This window comes from Pongo pygmaeus, chromosome 17, assembly GCF_028885625.2.
Source record: "Pongo pygmaeus isolate AG05252 chromosome 17, NHGRI_mPonPyg2-v2.0_pri, whole genome shotgun sequence".
NCBI classification, from domain to species: Eukaryota; Metazoa; Chordata; class Mammalia; order Primates; family Hominidae; genus Pongo; species Pongo pygmaeus.
In genome coordinates, this window is record NC_072390.2 from 35,386,465 (window position 1) to 35,404,306 (window position 17,842).

The 17,842-nt window shown below is 35.9% G+C and overlaps 1 protein-coding gene across 2 annotated transcripts in view; it reads right to left on the minus strand.

Moving 5' to 3' along the window:
• Positions 1 to 17,842, minus strand: part of ROCK1 (Rho associated coiled-coil containing protein kinase 1) — a 166,351-nt gene that overhangs the window by 77,000 nt on the left and 71,509 nt on the right. For both annotated transcript variants that reach the window (XM_054460337.2, XM_054460335.2), the window contains exons 9-10: positions 15,512 to 15,603; positions 3,100 to 3,259 (exon numbers count right to left, since the gene is read on the minus strand). In XM_054460337.2, the coding sequence (XP_054316312.1) occupies positions 3,100 to 3,259; positions 15,512 to 15,603 (252 nt within the window). The remainder of the gene's footprint in view (positions 1 to 3,099; positions 3,260 to 15,511; positions 15,604 to 17,842) is intronic.

Consider the following 17,842-nt stretch of genomic DNA (forward strand, 5'->3'; position numbering starts at 1 on the left):
TCTATTTCATATCTGTATATTCAAAATTATGCTTACATATTACAATAAAGCTAATCAATATTTTGCCAGGGCCAGGTGCAGTGGCTCACACCTGTAATCCATTGGGATTACTTTGGGAGGCCAAGGTGGGTGGATCACTTGAGGCCAGGGGTTTGAGACCAGCCTGGCCAACAGCCTGGCCAACATGGCAAAACCCCATCTCTAATAAAAATACAAAGATTAGCCAGGCGTGGTGGTATGCACCTGTAATCCCAGCTACTCAGAGGCTGAGGCACAAGAATCATTTGAACCCAGGAGGCGGAGATTGCAGTGAGCCAAGATCACACCACCGCACTCCAGCCTCAGCGACAGAGCAAGACTCTGTTTCAAATATATATATATATTTTGTTGGTTCTTTCTTTATGAAGAGCAACCGTACCTCTGCCTGTTCATGTAGTAAGTGATTACTTAAAAAATACTACATTTATTTGTCAATAGGCTGTGACAGTTAAGAATACAGTATAATTTCTACTTTTAAGAAACTTAAAAATTAGTTTGGGCCATAAAACATGAATACAAAGAAAAACTAGAGAACATAATCAAGTGCATGATAATGTAGGACAAATAGTATAATAAATGTTTATTTAACTCAAGGTTACCATTATACAGAGAAACCTAAATAAAGTTATTAACTGCTGGACTCTACTACAGACAATACAAAAACATTGGGGGTTGTTTATATCAACAACTCGAGTGTTTCAGAAGCCAAGTCAAAGAATAATTGATAAAAATACAAAAAGTTAACACTTCAGCAGGCTGGGCACAGTGGGTGACACCTGTAATCCCAGCACTTTGGGAGGCCCAGGTGGGCAGATCACCCGAGGTTGGGAGTTCGAGACCAGCCTGACCAACATGGAGAAACCCTGTCTCTACTAAAAATACAAAATTAGCCGGGCATGGTGGCGCATGCCTGTGATTCCAGCTACTTGGGAGGCTGAGGAAGAAGAAACGCTTGAACCCAGGAAGCGGAGGTTGCAGTGAGCTGAGATTGTGTCACTGCACTCCAGCCTGGGCAACAAGAGCAAAACTCTGTCTCAAAAAAAAAAAAAAAAAAAAAAAAAAAAAAAAAAAAAAAATGCTTCAGCAAAAACCACCCTGAAGCTCTTCTGTATATGTATGTAAATTGAAAATAGTTATAGTATTATACTCACGGAGTATTAGGGAGGAAAAAAAGATAAGTGCCAGCTATCTCATTGATGTTGCAACAAAAAGTATTAAGTACTATCTTACAGTGGATTACTGAAGAAGTTTCAAAAAGCCGGACTAAATTGTCTTTTTGTTTTCTAAGATTAACTTGAATGGCTCTTACACTAAAATGACAAGACCCTTCACTTTAAAATAAGATTAGTTATAATGACCTCAAATGTAATAATTTACTCCAAGCAAATCAGTTATCTGATACCATTCCAAAGGAGTATAATTTGATTAGAAGTACATATTTTTGAGGTAATTAAAAGTAGATTTAACCCACCCAGTAAGTGTTATCATATACTTCAATGCATTATACTGGTATAACACTTTGTTTAGATTTCTTTTTCTTTTTCTTTCCTTTTTTTTTTTGAGACAGAGTCTCGCTCCATTGCCCAGGCTCAAGTGCAGTGGCATGATCTTGGCTCACTATAACCTCCGCCCCCCAGGTTCAAGCGATTCTCCTGCCTCAGTCTCCCAAGTAGCTGGGATTACAGGCATATGCCACCACGCCTGGCTAATTGTTGTATTTTTAGTAGAGATGGGGTTTCACCATGTTGGCCAGGCTAGTCACGAACTCTTGACCTCAAGTGACCCGCCCACCTTGGCTTCCCAAACAGCTGCGATTACAGGCGTGAGCCACCGTGCCTGGCCGAGATTTCTACTATGTAGTTCTTACCAACCTACATTGCACAATTTATCCATTTCTCACCAAGATGTGAGCATCTCAAGAGAAGGCACTGTATCTTATTCATCCTTTTCCATGCAATTTGGTGCTTAGTATATACCTGACAAATAATAAGTTATCAAAGATATCCGTGGAATGAATGAATGCTCAGCACACTAAAATAATGTTAAATGTTTAACTTAAATCTCAAGTACATTAAAGCTAACATGAACTCATATTAATGGTAATAATAGTTAACACTGAGTGCTTACACCATGCAAAGCACTCTTCTAAGTGCTGTACTGTGTTTTAATTTACTTAAACCTTATAACAATCCTATGAGGTAAGTAGGCAAGCAGTATTATTGTTATTATCATCATCCCTATTTTTGAGGAAATGGAGGCATAAAAGGCCAAAGTTATTTGTCCAAGGTCACAGTGGAGGTAATACTACATGTTATAACACATGGTAAATTAAATGGGTTTGGGGAGGAATCACTTAATTTTTGAAGAGCTAAAAATTGATATAGCATCAATATGGTGATGATAATGCTAGAAAAGTCTACATGCTGGCCAGGCACGGTGGGTCACGCCTGTAATCCCAGCACTTTGGGAGGCTGAGGCGGGCAGATCATGAGGTCAGGAGTTCAAGACCAGCCTGGCCAACATGGTGAAACCACATCTCTACTAAAAATAAAAAAATTATCTGGGTGTGGTGGTGGGCACCTGTAATCCCAGCTACTCGGGAGGCTGAGGCAGGAGAATTGCTTGAACCCAGGAGGTGGAGGTTGCAGTGAGCCAAGATTGTGCCACTGCACTCCAGCCTGGGTGACAGAGCAAGACTCCGTCTTGGAAAAAACAAAACAAAACAAAAAAAGTCTACATGTTGTTTCAAAATGTATTATAAACCATAAGTCTACAGATCAAAATATCAGTATTTATAGCATTTTTTGACCTATTAATTGTTGTAACTTGAGGATATATAGTATATCATTTAGCAAAAAAAATTTTGAAAAACAATGTCCTAAACATGGATGAGTCCAAGAGAAATTAAATATGAAATACTGGAAATATCATGCATCAATGAAAAATTGCATAATAAGGTGTATCTTTATATACCATTAAATCTACTTTAAAAATGATTTTTAGATATTTCTAAGAACAAAATCAGCACTTACTCCTACAATCACTGTTTAGCATACTTACCTACGATTGCTATAATATGTAAATCCTACAAAAGGTAGTTGATTGCCAACAAAAGCTTTAGGAATAGGGAATGTTTCTTCCTCTCCTTTATCTTCTTCCAAGTCATCAAAATTACTAGTATCAATGTCACTACTTAAATCGGGTACAACTGGTGCTACAGCTAAAGACAAAACAAAATTAGTTGTTCATTTCAAACTTAAAATACAAGTAAAGTGAAGCAGATTCCATACCAACTACTGATGGTTTCTCTCTTATAAAAGTTTGCAAACCACAAATTCCACCTGGCTTGAATCCTATTATACTAAGCTTTACCAGGACTAAAAATCAACTGATAATTGATCATTATGTAATTCTATGAAACAATTATCTTCAAAGTCACCTATAATTATCTATACCTTGGGTTTAACTTGACTATTACAAATCAAGTATTATTAAGGTTTGTTTTAGAATGTACCAAGGTATAAAATACACAAAAGCATTCAGGACTACAGAAAAGACTTTTTAGAAACTAAAGCATAACAAACTGTACTCGAAAAAATGTTTAGCTTTAAATAGTATTTTTTGGTTAATCTGCTTTACAGTAAGCCAGAAATTAAGGTCACTTCTTAGCTTCCTGGACATAATAATTTGGTACTGAAATATTTTTACTCACTCAGAATCCAGATGATCAATACTCCTTTCTCCCACCCCAATATCTCCATAAGATTAAGCCACAGGAGCAACGGTTTTGGAATTGTATTTTCAGACTAGCTACCTCTAGAATCAAGTGATTAAAACTAATGCAGTGAGGTATTTATGATATCACTGTTAATAAAAAAGGGCAGTAATATAAAAAATGGACATGACATCTTCAAGAATTATAAATTTGATGTGGACCAAGTCTTTCATATACTTAATAATATAAAACCATATGTGACAACGTTTAAATATTCATAATATAGGAGAAAAATCCATATAAAACTAATACTACTAACATCTATTTTTGGGGCTTGAATGTTACAAGGGGTACATCTAAAAATAAATTCTAAGAAAATAAAATTTTAAGAAAATTTATTTTTTAGCTTAAAGATACTGTAGTATAATAAAACATCCCTGAATTATGATCATCAAAATACTAAAAAATTATTTTAGGTACACTAACCTCGTGTTCTTTTAGGGAAAACGAATCAATTTTCTTTTCAATCATCTGGGTATTTCAGGCAAGAAATACCTATTCTTGTGCCATCTGAGACACAGTAAATTAATATTTAGGGAACGAAACAACACATTTAGCCGAATGAAGCTGTAGTACTAACTAATAGTAACACAAGAGTGATATTAAGGCTTTTCCACCATTCCACTTTCCTTAATGGCCAACAGAACTGTCTGATTAGACATGGTTAGCTTTCTAGTATTTGTAAAATGAGGGGAAGACACTAAACGGTTGCCGCCCTTGGGAAATACATAAGTTAATTACGGTCTTGGCATAAATTTTATGTTAAAAGAGTGATCTCAATCAGAGACACTTTTGCCTGCTGGAGGGTGTTCAGCAATGTCTGGGTACATATTCTGGTTGTCATTAATGGGAAAAAAGGTGTTACTAGCACCTAATGAGTACAGTCATGGGATGTCACTAAACATCCTTAAGTTTAGGATAATCCCCACAAAAAGAATTATCTGTCAACTGCTAAAGCTCAGAAAACCTGCTTTAAAATTATATCAGAAAGAGAGAACAGAATAAGTGTGCTGCATTTTCTCTTGCTGTTTCTGATGGACCTACTCTTTTTATAAATGACACTATTTCACAGTAGTTCTAAAATGACAGATTCTCACCTGTTTAAATTCTGAGATACAAGTGGGGAAAATATTGGAAGAGTTATATATGTAATTATTTCTGCTTCTAAATTAAGATGCTTAGGCTTTATATAATGCCATATAATCACTTCAGAACTAATAAGAATAAAGATAACTTTATGGAATAAACATCAGTATATATTTGTTTAAAAATTTGTTTTCATTAAATAACTGTTAATTTAGAAACATGTTCCATAAAAAAGAGTCCAGCAAATGTTGTCAAAAATGGCAGAGCAGGGAACTCAAAGAAATCATACCTCCACTGAAACAACCATTGAGTTGGCAAAAACTACCAGAGCAACTTTCTGAGAACTCTGGAATCTAATAAAAAACTAATAACAAGCAGGGAGTGTTTAATGAAGAAAGAGGCTATAAAAATTTGGCATTTAAGGAAATCTCTGTCACTGGCTGAGATAATGAAATGGAGATTTCAGTGAATATACACGACAAGGAATACAGATTTTGCAAAATTAGCTTGGAAAAGTCACTAGATGAATGACTGCAGCCCACAACAAGCAACAACAGCAAGCCCTGGGGGAAAGAGGAAGAATCTGATTTCCAGAGTTACAACACTGTAATATCCAAAATGTCCCTCTTAGAAGGATACAGCTGCTTTAAAACAATGTCCAATTTACAACAAAAAATTACAAAGCATGTAAAGAAGCAAGAAAGTATAGGCCATTCACAGGGAATATAGAAAATGTTAGAAACCTCCAGGTGCAGTGGTTCATGCCTGTAATCCCAGCACTTTGGGAGGCCAAGGCAGGTGGATCACAAGGTCAGGAGATTGAGACCATCCTGGCTAACATGGTGAAATCCCGTCTCTACTAAAAAATACAAAAAATTAGCCAGGTGTGGTGGTGGGCGCCTGTCGTCCCAGCTACTTGGGAGGCTGAGGCAGGAGAATGGTGTGAACCCAGGAGGCGGAGCTTGCAGTGAGCCGAGATCGTGCCACTGCACTCCAGCCTGGGCAACAGAGCGAGACTCCGTCTCAAAAAAAAAAAAAAAAAAAAAGAAAATAATAGAAACCACCTCTGAGGAAACCAAGACATTAGATTTACTCAACAAAATCTTAAACTCTCTTAAATGTGTTCAAAAAGCAAACGAACACTATGGATGAAGTACCAGAAAGATGATGTCTTAACAAAGAAAAAATATCATGAAAGAGATCGAAAATAGAACCAAATAGAAATTCTAGCACCGAAAAGTACAATAGCTGAAGTTAAAATTTCACTAGAAAGCTTCAACAGCAGATCTGAATAGGCAGAGGAAAAAAAAATCAGTGAACTTGAAGATAGGACAAATGAAATTATCAAGTGTGAGGAACAGTAAGAAAAAGAATGAAAAAGTGAACAGAGACTAAGGAAACTGTGGCATCAACCAGACCAACATACACATTATGGGAGTTCCAGAAGGAGAGAAAGGGGCAGAAAGACTATTTGAAGAAATAATGGCCAAACCTTTCCAAATCTGGTAAAAGATATAAATCTACCCATCCAAGAAGCTGAATGCCAACTATGAAAAACTCCAAAAGCTCCACATGAAGACACATCATAATCACATGCCATAATCAAACTGTTTTAACTCAAAGCCACATGAAGAAGAAAAAGAGTATCAGCAAAGGTAGCTATTTAGATAAATGTAAATAGAAGCAGGTTCTTAAGCTACTCAAAGTAAACTGGTATCAATTCAACCTAGATTGTTATCAATTTAGAATGTTAAGTGTAATTCCATGTTAACTAATAAGAAAATGACTAAAATATATACAGAAAAGGAAAAGAAGAAGAATTAAAATAGCATACTGGGGAAAAAACTAAACACAAAAGAAAGCAATAATGTATTAGCTGAGGAATAAAAAGGAAATATATGACATAGAAAACAAATAGGAAGATGACAGAAGTATTTTCTTATCAGTATTCACTTTACATTTAAATCGATTAAACTCACCAATCAAAAGGCTGAGATGGGTAGAATGCAATAAAAAATGATTCAATTATATCTGTCTATAGAGACTCACCTTAGATCCACAGACATAGGGTTAAAAGGTTACTTGACCCGCATCCACAGGTTAAAAGTAACAGAGGGAAAAAGACATTCCATGCAAAAGGAAGCTGAAGCGGCTATATTAACATGAGACAAAATAGACTTTAAATCAAAAACTGTCAGAAGAGGCAAAAAAGTACACTGCATATTAATTATATTGATAAAAGGCTCAATCCATTAAGAAAATATAATGATTATAAAAATGTATGCATCAAACACAGCCCCAAAATGTAAGAAGCAAAAATAGACATGAATGCAGGGAGAAACCATTCTAAAAAATAGTTTTATAGCTTGTCCCCACAAATGTCATGTTGAAAAGTAATCCCCAATGTTGGAGGGCGTGCTGGTGGGATGTGACTGGATCACAGAAGAGGATTTCTCATGAATGGTTTAGCATCACCCCCTTGGTGTTGCCCTAAAGACATTGAATGAGTTATTGCCAGATCTGGTTGTTTAAAAACGTGTGTGGCATCTTCCCCCTCACCCTCTCTTTTGCTCCTGCTCTTACCATGTGATGGGCCTGTTCTCACTTTGACTTCTGCAATGAGTAAAAGCTCCCTGAGGCCTCTCCAGAAGCTGAGCAGATGCCAGCACCATGCTTGTACAGCCTGCAGAACCACTAGCCAATTAAAACTCTTCTTTATAAATTACCAGTCTCAGGTATTCCTTTACAGCAATGCAAGAATGGCTTAACAGAAGTTGGTGTCTTCAATAACCCACTTTCAACAATGGATAGAACATATAAATAGAAGATGAATAAGAAAATAGAAGATATTCACAACTTCATAAACCAACTAGATACAACAGGCGCGTACAGAACACTCAACAACAGTAGAATACATATTTTTCTCAAGTGTATATAGAACATTTTCCGAGACAGATTATACGTTGGGCCAAAATACAAATCTTAAAAAAGTTTTAAAACACTGAAATCATACAAAGTATCTTCTTTAAACACAAGGGAATGAACCAAGAAGTCAATAATAGGAAGAAAACTGAAAGTTTCACAAATATATGGAAATTAAACAAAGCACTCTTAAATCACCAGTGAGTGAAAGAAATAATCACAGGAAGACTAAATACTTTGAAACAAATGAAAATGGGAAGACTAAATACTTTGAGACAAATGAAAATGAAAACAACATACCAAAACGTATGGGATTCAATGAAAGCAGTGCTCAGGTAGAAATTTTACCCATAAATGTCTAAAAACCAAAGATCTCAAACCAATAACCCAATCTGACACTATAAGGAACTATAAAAAGAAAAGCAAATTAAACCAAGAGCTAGCAAAAGGAAAGAAAGAATACAGATTGGAGTGCATAGAAATAAAATTGAGAATAGAAAATCAATAATGCAAACTAACAAAACTAAAAATTGGTTCTTTATAAAGATCAACAAAATTGACAAACCTTTTACTGAACTAAGAGGGGAAAGAAAACCCCAGAAGGCACAAACAACTAAAATAAAAAATGAAAAGTAGGGGCATTAACTACCAACCATATAGAAGTAAAAAGGAAATACAATGCATAATTGCACAGTAACAATTTTTTTTTTTTTTTTTTTTTTTTTTGAGACAGAGTCTCGCTCTGTCACCCAGGCTGGAGTGTAGTGGTGCGATCTCAGCTCACTGCAACCTGTGCCTCCTGGGTTCAAGTGATTCTCTGCCTCAGCCTCTGATGTAGCTGGTACTACAGGAGTGCCACCACCATGCCTGGCTAGTTTTTTTTTTGTTTTTTTTTTTTTTGTATTTTTTGTAGAGATAAGGTTTTGCCATGTTGACCAGGCTGATCTCGAACTCCTGGCCTCAAGTGATCCACCTACCTCGGCCTCCCAAAGTGTTGGGATTACAGGGGTGAGCCACCACACCCAGCCTACAGTGACAAATTAGATAACTTAGATGAAATAGAGACATTCCTAGAAAACACAGACTGCCAAAATCTATTTTAAAAGAAATAAAGAATCAAAATAGGGCCATAGTGGCTCACACCTGTAACCCCAGCACTTTGGAAGGCCAAGGGAGGGTGGCTTGAGACCAGGAGTTTGAAACCAGTCTGGGCAACCCAGCAAGACCCCATCTCTACAGAAAATTAAAAGAAAATTAGCCAGGTGTGGTGACACATGACTGTAGTCCTAGCTACTCAGGAGGCTGAGGCAGGAGGATCCCTTGAGTCTGACAGTTCAACAATACAGTGAGCTAAGATTGTGGCACTGCATTCCAGCCTGGGCAACAGAGCAAGACCTTGTCTCTATTAAAAAATAAAATAAAATGAAGAAAAAAAACCCACATGATCATTTCAGTTGTCATACCAAAAGCATTTGACAAACACAACACCCTTTCATGATTGAAAACACCTGGCCAACAAGGACTAGAGAGGACCTTCCTCAATATGACAAAGGACATTAATGAAAATCCCACAGCTAATATTATATTCAGCGGTGAAAGACTAAAAGCTTCCCCCTATGACCAGGAAAAGACAAGGTGCCCACTTTTACCACTGCTATTCAACACTTTACTGGAAGCTCTAGTCTGAGTAATTAGGCAAGAATGATAAATAAAAGGCATATAAATTGGAAAAGAAGAAGTAAAACTATCTCTATTCGCAGATGACATGATCTTATCATAGAAAACCCTAAAGAAGCTACAAAAGAATATATTAGAGGTAATAGACAAATTCAACAAAATTGCAGGTGACAAGATCAGAAATAAAAGTTCTACTTCTATATACTAGCAATAAACAATATGAAAAGAAAATTAAGGGAACAATTACATTTAAAATAATGTCAAAGGCCAGGCGCGGTGGCTCACGCCTGTAATCCCAGCACTTTGGGAGGCGGAGGTGGGCAGATCATGAGGTCAGGAAATCGAGACCATCCTGGCTAACACAGTGAAACCCCGTCTTTACTAAAAAAAAATACAAAAAAATTAGCCGGGTGTGGTGGTGGGCGCCTGTAGTCCCAGCTACTCGGGAGGCTAAGGGAGGAGAAAGGCATGAACCCCGGAGGCGGAGCTTGCAGTGAGCCGAGATCGAGCCACTGTACTCCAGCCTGGGCAACAGAGCGAGACTTCATCTCAAAAAAAACAACAACAACAACAACAACAACAAAAACCGAAAAAAAAGTCAAAAAGAAATACCTAGGAACAAATTTAACCAAGGAGGTGTAAGGCTTATGCACCAAAAACTTAAAAACGTTGCTGAAATTAAAGAAGGCTTAAATAAATGGGGAGACATCCTGTGTTCATGGACTGCAAAAGTTAACATTGTCAAGATGGTAATACTACCCAAAGTAACCTACAGATTCAATGCAATCTCCATCGAAATCCCTATGTCCTTTTTGGCAAAGACGTAAAAACCCATTATAAAATTCATATGAAATCTCACAAGATCCCAAATAGTCAAAACAATTTTGAAAAAGAACTAAGTTGAAAGACTCAAATTTCCTGATTTCAAAACTTACTACAAAGCTACCATAATCATACAGTGTGGTACCAACATAAAGACAAACATATACAGACCAATGGAATACAACAAAAACCCCACAAATAAACCCTCATGTATATGGTCTAATGATTGACACAAGGGGCCAACAACTTTCAGTGCAGGGAAAGGACAGTCCTTTCAACACATCGTGTTAGGAAAACTGGATATCCACATACAAAAATATTAAATTGGACCTTTACTATACACTATATAAAAATTAATTCAAAATGGGTCAAAGACCTAAACATACTAGCTGAAACTATAAAATTCAAAGAAAACACAGGTAAGACATTTCATGACATTGGATTTGGCAATGATTTCTTAAATACGAAGCCAAAGATACAAGCAACAAAAGAAGAAATAAACCAGATTTCATCAAAATTAAAAATTTTGTGCTTGAAAGCACTATTAACAAAGTGCGGAGAACAGAAAAATATCTGCAAACCATATATCCGATAAGAGATTAATATCCAAAATTTTTAAAGAACTACTATAACTCAACAACAAAAAAACCAAACCACCAAATTTTAAAATGGGCAAAGAACTTGAATAGAAATCTCTCAAGAGAAGATATACGAATGGCCAATAAGCACGTGACAAGATGTTTACCATTCCTGATCATTAGAGAAATGCAAACCAAAACCACAATGAGATACCACTTCACATCCATTAGGATGACTACTATTTAAAAACAAAAAACAAACAAATAAACAAAACAGAAAAGAACAAATGCTGGAGATGTGGAGAAACCAGACCCATGTGCACTGCTGTTGGGAATGTGAAATGGTGCAAACGTTGCAGATACTATTATGGTGTTTCCTCAAAAAAATTAAACATATGGCTGAGCGTGGTGGCTCACGTCTGCAATCCCAGCACTTTGGTGCACTGCTGCTGGGAATGTGAAATGGTGCAAATGTTGTGAATTTCATGGCATTTCCTCAAAACATTAAACATACAGCTGAGCATGGTGGCTCATGCCTACAATCCCTGCACCTTGGGAGGCTGAGGCAGGAGGATCTCTTGAGCCCTGGAGTTTGAGACTAGCCTGGTCAACACAGCAAGACCCTGTCTCTACAAAACTAACTAATTATCATATGACTTAGCCATTCCACTTCTAGGTATATATCCAAATTAATGGAAAACAGATATTACAGAATATCCATATATATAACATTAATATGGATATAAAATATCCGTAATATAATATGGAAAGCAGATATTTGTATTCTACTGTTTGTTATTCACAATAGCTAAAAGAGAGAGCAATATTAAGTGTCTATTAATGGATAAATGGATAAACAAAATATAGTATATCCATACAATGGAATGATACATGCTATGACATGAATGAACCTTGAAGACATTGTGCTAGGTAAAATAAACCAGCCACAAAAAGACAAGTATTATAGTAATCTATTTAAATAAAACACCGAGTAGTCTAATTCATAGAGATAGAAAGAATAGTGATTACTGTGAGTTGAGGGGAGAGGGAAATGGAGAGTTACTGTTTAACTAAAAGAGTTTAGTTTAGGATGACGAAAAAGTTCTGGACACAGTAGTGGTAATAGTTTTAAGACAATGTGAATGTACTTAATGCCACTGAATTGTACAGTTAAAAATGCCCAACATGGGGAATTTTATCTTATGCATACTTTATCACAACATAAAGAGAAAATTTATTTTTTAAAAATCCATTATAATGTTCAGAAAGTCTAAGCTCCTAAGTAAAAGAGCCCTGAAACTTGCTAGGCCTTCAGTTCTTTATTCACAAAGCCCACATTGATAGCCTCTCCCGTGAGAATGTAAAATTCAAACAGAAAGTCTTGATTAACCCACAGAACCTAGAATAATATATATGTGTGTATACAATGAGTTTTGAGCCGGCAGAAGTATTACCACTGTTAGCATCTTGTGTGTTGCCCACAAACTATAGGTGGATTAAGTAACACCAATATCTTATTTCAAATGAGATAATAATATATGGCAAAGTGTTTTGCAAGTTACCACATATTTAATGTAGTATTATTAATTTTTCTAAAGAAACAGTTATTGTTCTATTGCCCAGGCTGGAATGCAGTAGCATGATCATAGCTAACTGCAGCCTTGAACTCCTGGGCTCAAGTGATTGTCTTACCTCAGCCTCCCGAGTAGTTGAAACATAGGTGGGTGCCATCACACCTGGCTAATTTTTTTTTTTTTGTAGAGGTAGGGTCTCGCAACATTACCCAGGCTGGTTTCAAACTCCTGGCCTCAAGAGGTCCTCCCACCTTGGCCTCCCAAAGTGCTGAGATGACAAGCATGAGCCACTGTATAATACTGTAGAACACTGTAGAACACTGTAGAATAGAGCCACCTGGCCCTATTCATTATTAATCATTATTAATAATATGTTAAATATGTGGTAACTTGCAAAATCCTTTGCCATTTATTTCATTTGAAATTATTAATACTATGTTAAATACTAAATATAACAGTATTATTTGTATGCTAAATATGTAATAAATGTTATTTTCTTTTTCCCCAAATTTAACTGCCAACAATTGTCAATTCCTTCCATTTTTGATCTATATAACACTGAACAGGTAAAGATCTTTAAATCGTACATGATATTTCAAAGACCAAAGGCTTTGGAGTCAAGAGACTTAGATCTGAATTTTGACGTTGTTTGCTTGCAGTTATGACCTGTAGTAAGTTATTTAGGTCTTTTCATTTCTTTTGTCCTTCTCCTATCTTTGATCTTACTCATGTTACTCCTTCAATTTTATCTCAAATGAGTGGAAAAATAGTGTTACAATCTTAATGCTTTGTGAACAAGATCAGGAAGCTCATGCAAATTCTGCCAAAAATCAAGCTATTTTGTATCCTGCTCCCACACTACCAAGGAACACAAGGTGAAGATTAATTGTCATTGCAACGTGGAGACATGTAAGTGGTAAAAATACCAAAAAAACTATGATTTGTATTAGAAAGCAATTTTGCCAAGGAAAATGGAAAATCAAAAAAATTAAAAGGAATTATAACTGTTACATAAGTTTTAAAAATTTAGCAGATCAAAGAGGTCAGTTCAGAATAAAAGAATTCTTGGTATTTTAGGGGTGGGAAGTAAAGAAGGGGTAGGAAGAGGGGAAGGGAAGCAAAGAACAATAAGTTCTACAGATTTCAATTTTTCTTTGTTTTTTCCAATAACCACAAAACAGGACCTCTTAGAATTAGGAAAAACTATCAAAATGCTTTTAAGTATGCTAAATCTAACCACACTAGAATAAAACCATAGATAATGCAGATCTTAAGCAGTTTTATGAAGGAGGTACAGCAATATAATAAAATGCCACTGATCTGGACTCCCTAATTCCATAAGACTATGAGCTCCAGAAGGGAGAAAGAAAACTTTCGTTGGTTTGATCACTGCTGTTTTCCCAGTGTCTGAAATTGAACAGTGCTCAATATATAACAGGTGTTCAATAAATAGCTTTGACTAAATTACCTCCTCTTTCAAGTGATCGGTTTTTCAATACATAAAAGGAAAAATATCCTTGTTACTTTTAAGGGTGATTTATTGTGTGGTTATTCTATAATTAAGCATTGCTTAACTTTGAAAAAGAATTTAAAGCAATACCAAATATTATTTTGTATTTTCTTCAGTCCCCTTCAAAGTTTTATTCAGATTTATAATAATATTTGTACGTCTTCGGCCTTCTTAAACTTTACTAAGAGAATAACCTGAATAAAAACACAAAAAGTGTTTTGATGTAACCATTTCTCACTCCCTGATCATCTCTTTGTCATGCAACAATTTCACTTGCAGCATGAAGATGATAATTATGTCACATTTAATTCTGAAGAGGAGGAAGTTCCTTATTTCCTAATATATAATTGTTAATAAAATTCTCCCAAAGTCAAGCTGCTCTTACAGCTTCTCAGACAGCTGGTCATTCAATGATGTTTTTTTGTTGTATAATTTCTTAGTTTTCAGAGAATTTATTTTCCCTTTCTCCTCCTTAGACAATTTTACAGCTCAGCACAAGGTAAGTACTGTGCTATAGTACTTGAAGGCAATACAACTGTTCTTTTAAAATATTTGATAACTAGAATGCTTCACTAATATTAGCAAACCTACATGATTTATTTCATCAGAATTAACAAGATTTCCTTCTCTCTGGAAAGTACTATCCTTCACTGTCTCAACTAGATAGGCAGTCCTTAAGACAAATAACTAATGTGTAACTTTCTAAAACAAGGTAGCTAAGTTCATTTCCATTGTTACTACTCACTGCTATTGCTATGGTAGCAAGTTAGGGACTGAGACACATTATCCTTTCTCTGACAGATGAACAGGGAAAAAAATCCTAAGATGTCAGCAGGGGAAAGATGAATTCTTTACCTCCCAAATCCACAAAGATGATGAAAACCTTTGGTGTCATGATAATTTTGATTCAGCTATGTTGTAGAGTTTTCTGTGAATCATCTTGTAATTTTAACTTTTTTAAAAAAATAAGAAAGTGTTCTAAACTGACTGAAAATTAGTTTCTTATACAATATGTTTTTGTTTCTGAATTGCAAGCTGCAAAAGCCTGATGGAATCAAGTACATCACAATATCCTATAAACTCATAAATAAAATTAAATTGAATTCTGGAATTAATAATAGAACCTTCTTATATTTTGGGTTTCAATAAAAACAAGAGAATAACTTGTCTTCTCACAAAAACATGTATTTTAATCTCATTACTTAATACTTATTGACCACCTCCATAATAAGATAACTAACGCCTAAAATAAAGAGCAATTCAACAAAGATCAAATGTAAAATTATGACTGGTGAGTCTAAATCCATTACATTTATATTTCATCTGGGTATCCTGCGTGGGACATAAGAGGAGTAACAATATAATCTGCCCAATATTATCAAATTAATAGGTTAGGACAATTCCCTTATAGTATTTGTGGCTTCTGATTTTCATCAGATACACACAAATATTTAGCAATGTAGTTTCAACAAACTAACACAACTACTTTCAAATATTCACTAAAATATGCAAGAAAAAAATAACTTACTGTCTCGGAGCGTTTCCCAGGCCCACTGGTCATTTTTGAAGAAGAGATGTCGTTTGATTTCTTCTACACCATTTCGCCCTAACCTCACTTCCCTGAATAATGACAGAAGGAGAAAAGTATTCAATCATTTAAGATCTATTATAACCTGTCCAGGTTTATTTGTGGGCAAGATAGTAAATCAGTGCAGGACGACAAATACAGTTCTAAGGTGAAATTATATTGTCAGTATAATATCAGCCCAAATAGAAAATATGTTAAAGATTGAGAACATTAAATAATTTTTTTAAAAGAAAACTAAAGAAAGGCTGGACACGGTGGCTAATGCCTATAATCCCAGCACTTTGGGAGGCTCAGGTGGGGTGGATCACCTGAGGTCAGGAGTTCGAGACCAGCCTGGCCAACACAGTGAAACCCCATCTCTACTAAAAACATAAAACTAGCCGGTATGGTGGAACACGGCTGTAGTCCCAGCTACTTGGGAGGCTGAGACAGGAGACTCGCTTGAACCCGGGAGGCAGAGGCTACAGTGAGCTGAGATCGCACCACTGCACTCCAGCCTGGGTGAGACAGAGCGAGACTCCGTCTCAAAAAAAAGAAAACTAAAGAATAACTACAAAAAAACACCCATGACTTTTCTACTGACAACAAAAATCCAGATTAATCACCACCTTACTTCATTAGCAAAATGAATAAAGCACCATGCATTTTCTTGACAGTTTTTTTTGTGTGTGTTTATTTTTTTCTTACAATGGTAAAGTTAGGCTTTTTTTTCCCCAACCAAAACTTTACTTAGGCAGCAATACCAGATGCTACCAAAAACCTCCAGAAACACATTTAAAATTTTGAACTTCCAATTTATAATCTATTAATTATTTCTGACCATTCAAAAGCCAATGACTACTAATGCTTGATACTGCCACAGAATTCAGAGCTTTCACTGGACAAGTTACTGATACCAGCCTCTTTTTTGGTGAGCAAAAAGATTTTAAAAATGTGATTTTAGCTGAATTGGAAAAAGAAAGTCAGCACTTTTTTCCTCTAGTACAGTGCTTATAAAGAAAGAAAATACTCTAAATTCTAAGTTTTTGCATAAGCTAAAAGATAAGTTGGCTTAGACATGTGACAGTTTTTCCAAGAAGCTTTCACGAACTCTCAAACTGGATTAGAAAACCTCTCCATGGTTCTCTGGCACATGGTACTTATCTCATGGTAATTAGCTGTGTGTACTATAAATGTCTGATTTGCTTATCTAATTCCCCCAAAGGACTATGAGGTATTTGAGAAAAGTGGCTCTGTATCTTCCTCACTACTATATCCCTAGCACCTAATAAACAGCATAATACAATTCTTTATATTAAAATGTAAAAATTGGCCAGGCGCGGTGGCTCACACCTGTAATCCCAGCACTTTGGGAGGCCAACGCAGGCAGATCATGAGGTCAGGAGTTCAAGACCAGCCTGGCCAACACAGTGAAACCCTCTCTACTAAAAATACAAAAATTAGCCAGGCATGGTGGCAGGCACCTGTAGTCCCAGCTACTTGGGAGGTTGAGGCAGAAGAATCGCTTGAACCCAGGAGGTGGAGGTTGCAGTGAGCCGAGATCATGCCACTGCACTCCAGCCTGGGCAACAGAGCAAGACTCTGTCTCAATCAATCAATCAATCAATCAATCAATCAATCAATGTAAAAATTAGCCAGGCATGGGTGGCTCATGCCTGTAATCCCAGCACTTTGGGAGGCTGAAGTGGGAGGATCACTTGATCCCAGGAGTTTGAAACTAGCCTGGGCAACAGAGCAAAACCCTGTCTCTATTAAAAAAAAACAACAAAATAGTAAACGTTTGAAAAACCATACTTCAAGCTCTAAAGGACACAATGAAGGGAGACAAGTTAAAGCAAATCTCAACTTGAAACATATTTAAAAGTACTAGGTCTCCCTAATATTTAACAATATACAATCATAAACATTAAGTACAATCTTACTAATATATCTGGTTCACTTTCAAATTTCAAAAGTAAACCACAAAGGTATACATAATATGCCATTTTTCTTTCAAAAATGCAGACAGATATTATTATTGAAATGCTTGTTGAATCTACAAGATGGAACACCAACTATTATGTCTAGAAAAAAAAAGACAGTATACTTTTAAAAATGGCTTTATACTATTGACTCTTTCAACAACCATATACCATACATCATCAAATCTAAAATGGTTTAACGTATGAGGTGTATCACCATTTTTATACCACTAGGAAAAAGAATGCTCCCAACTCATACCATTGACTGTGAGATGTACTCTAATTTCAGAGACGTTATGTTAAAAAATTC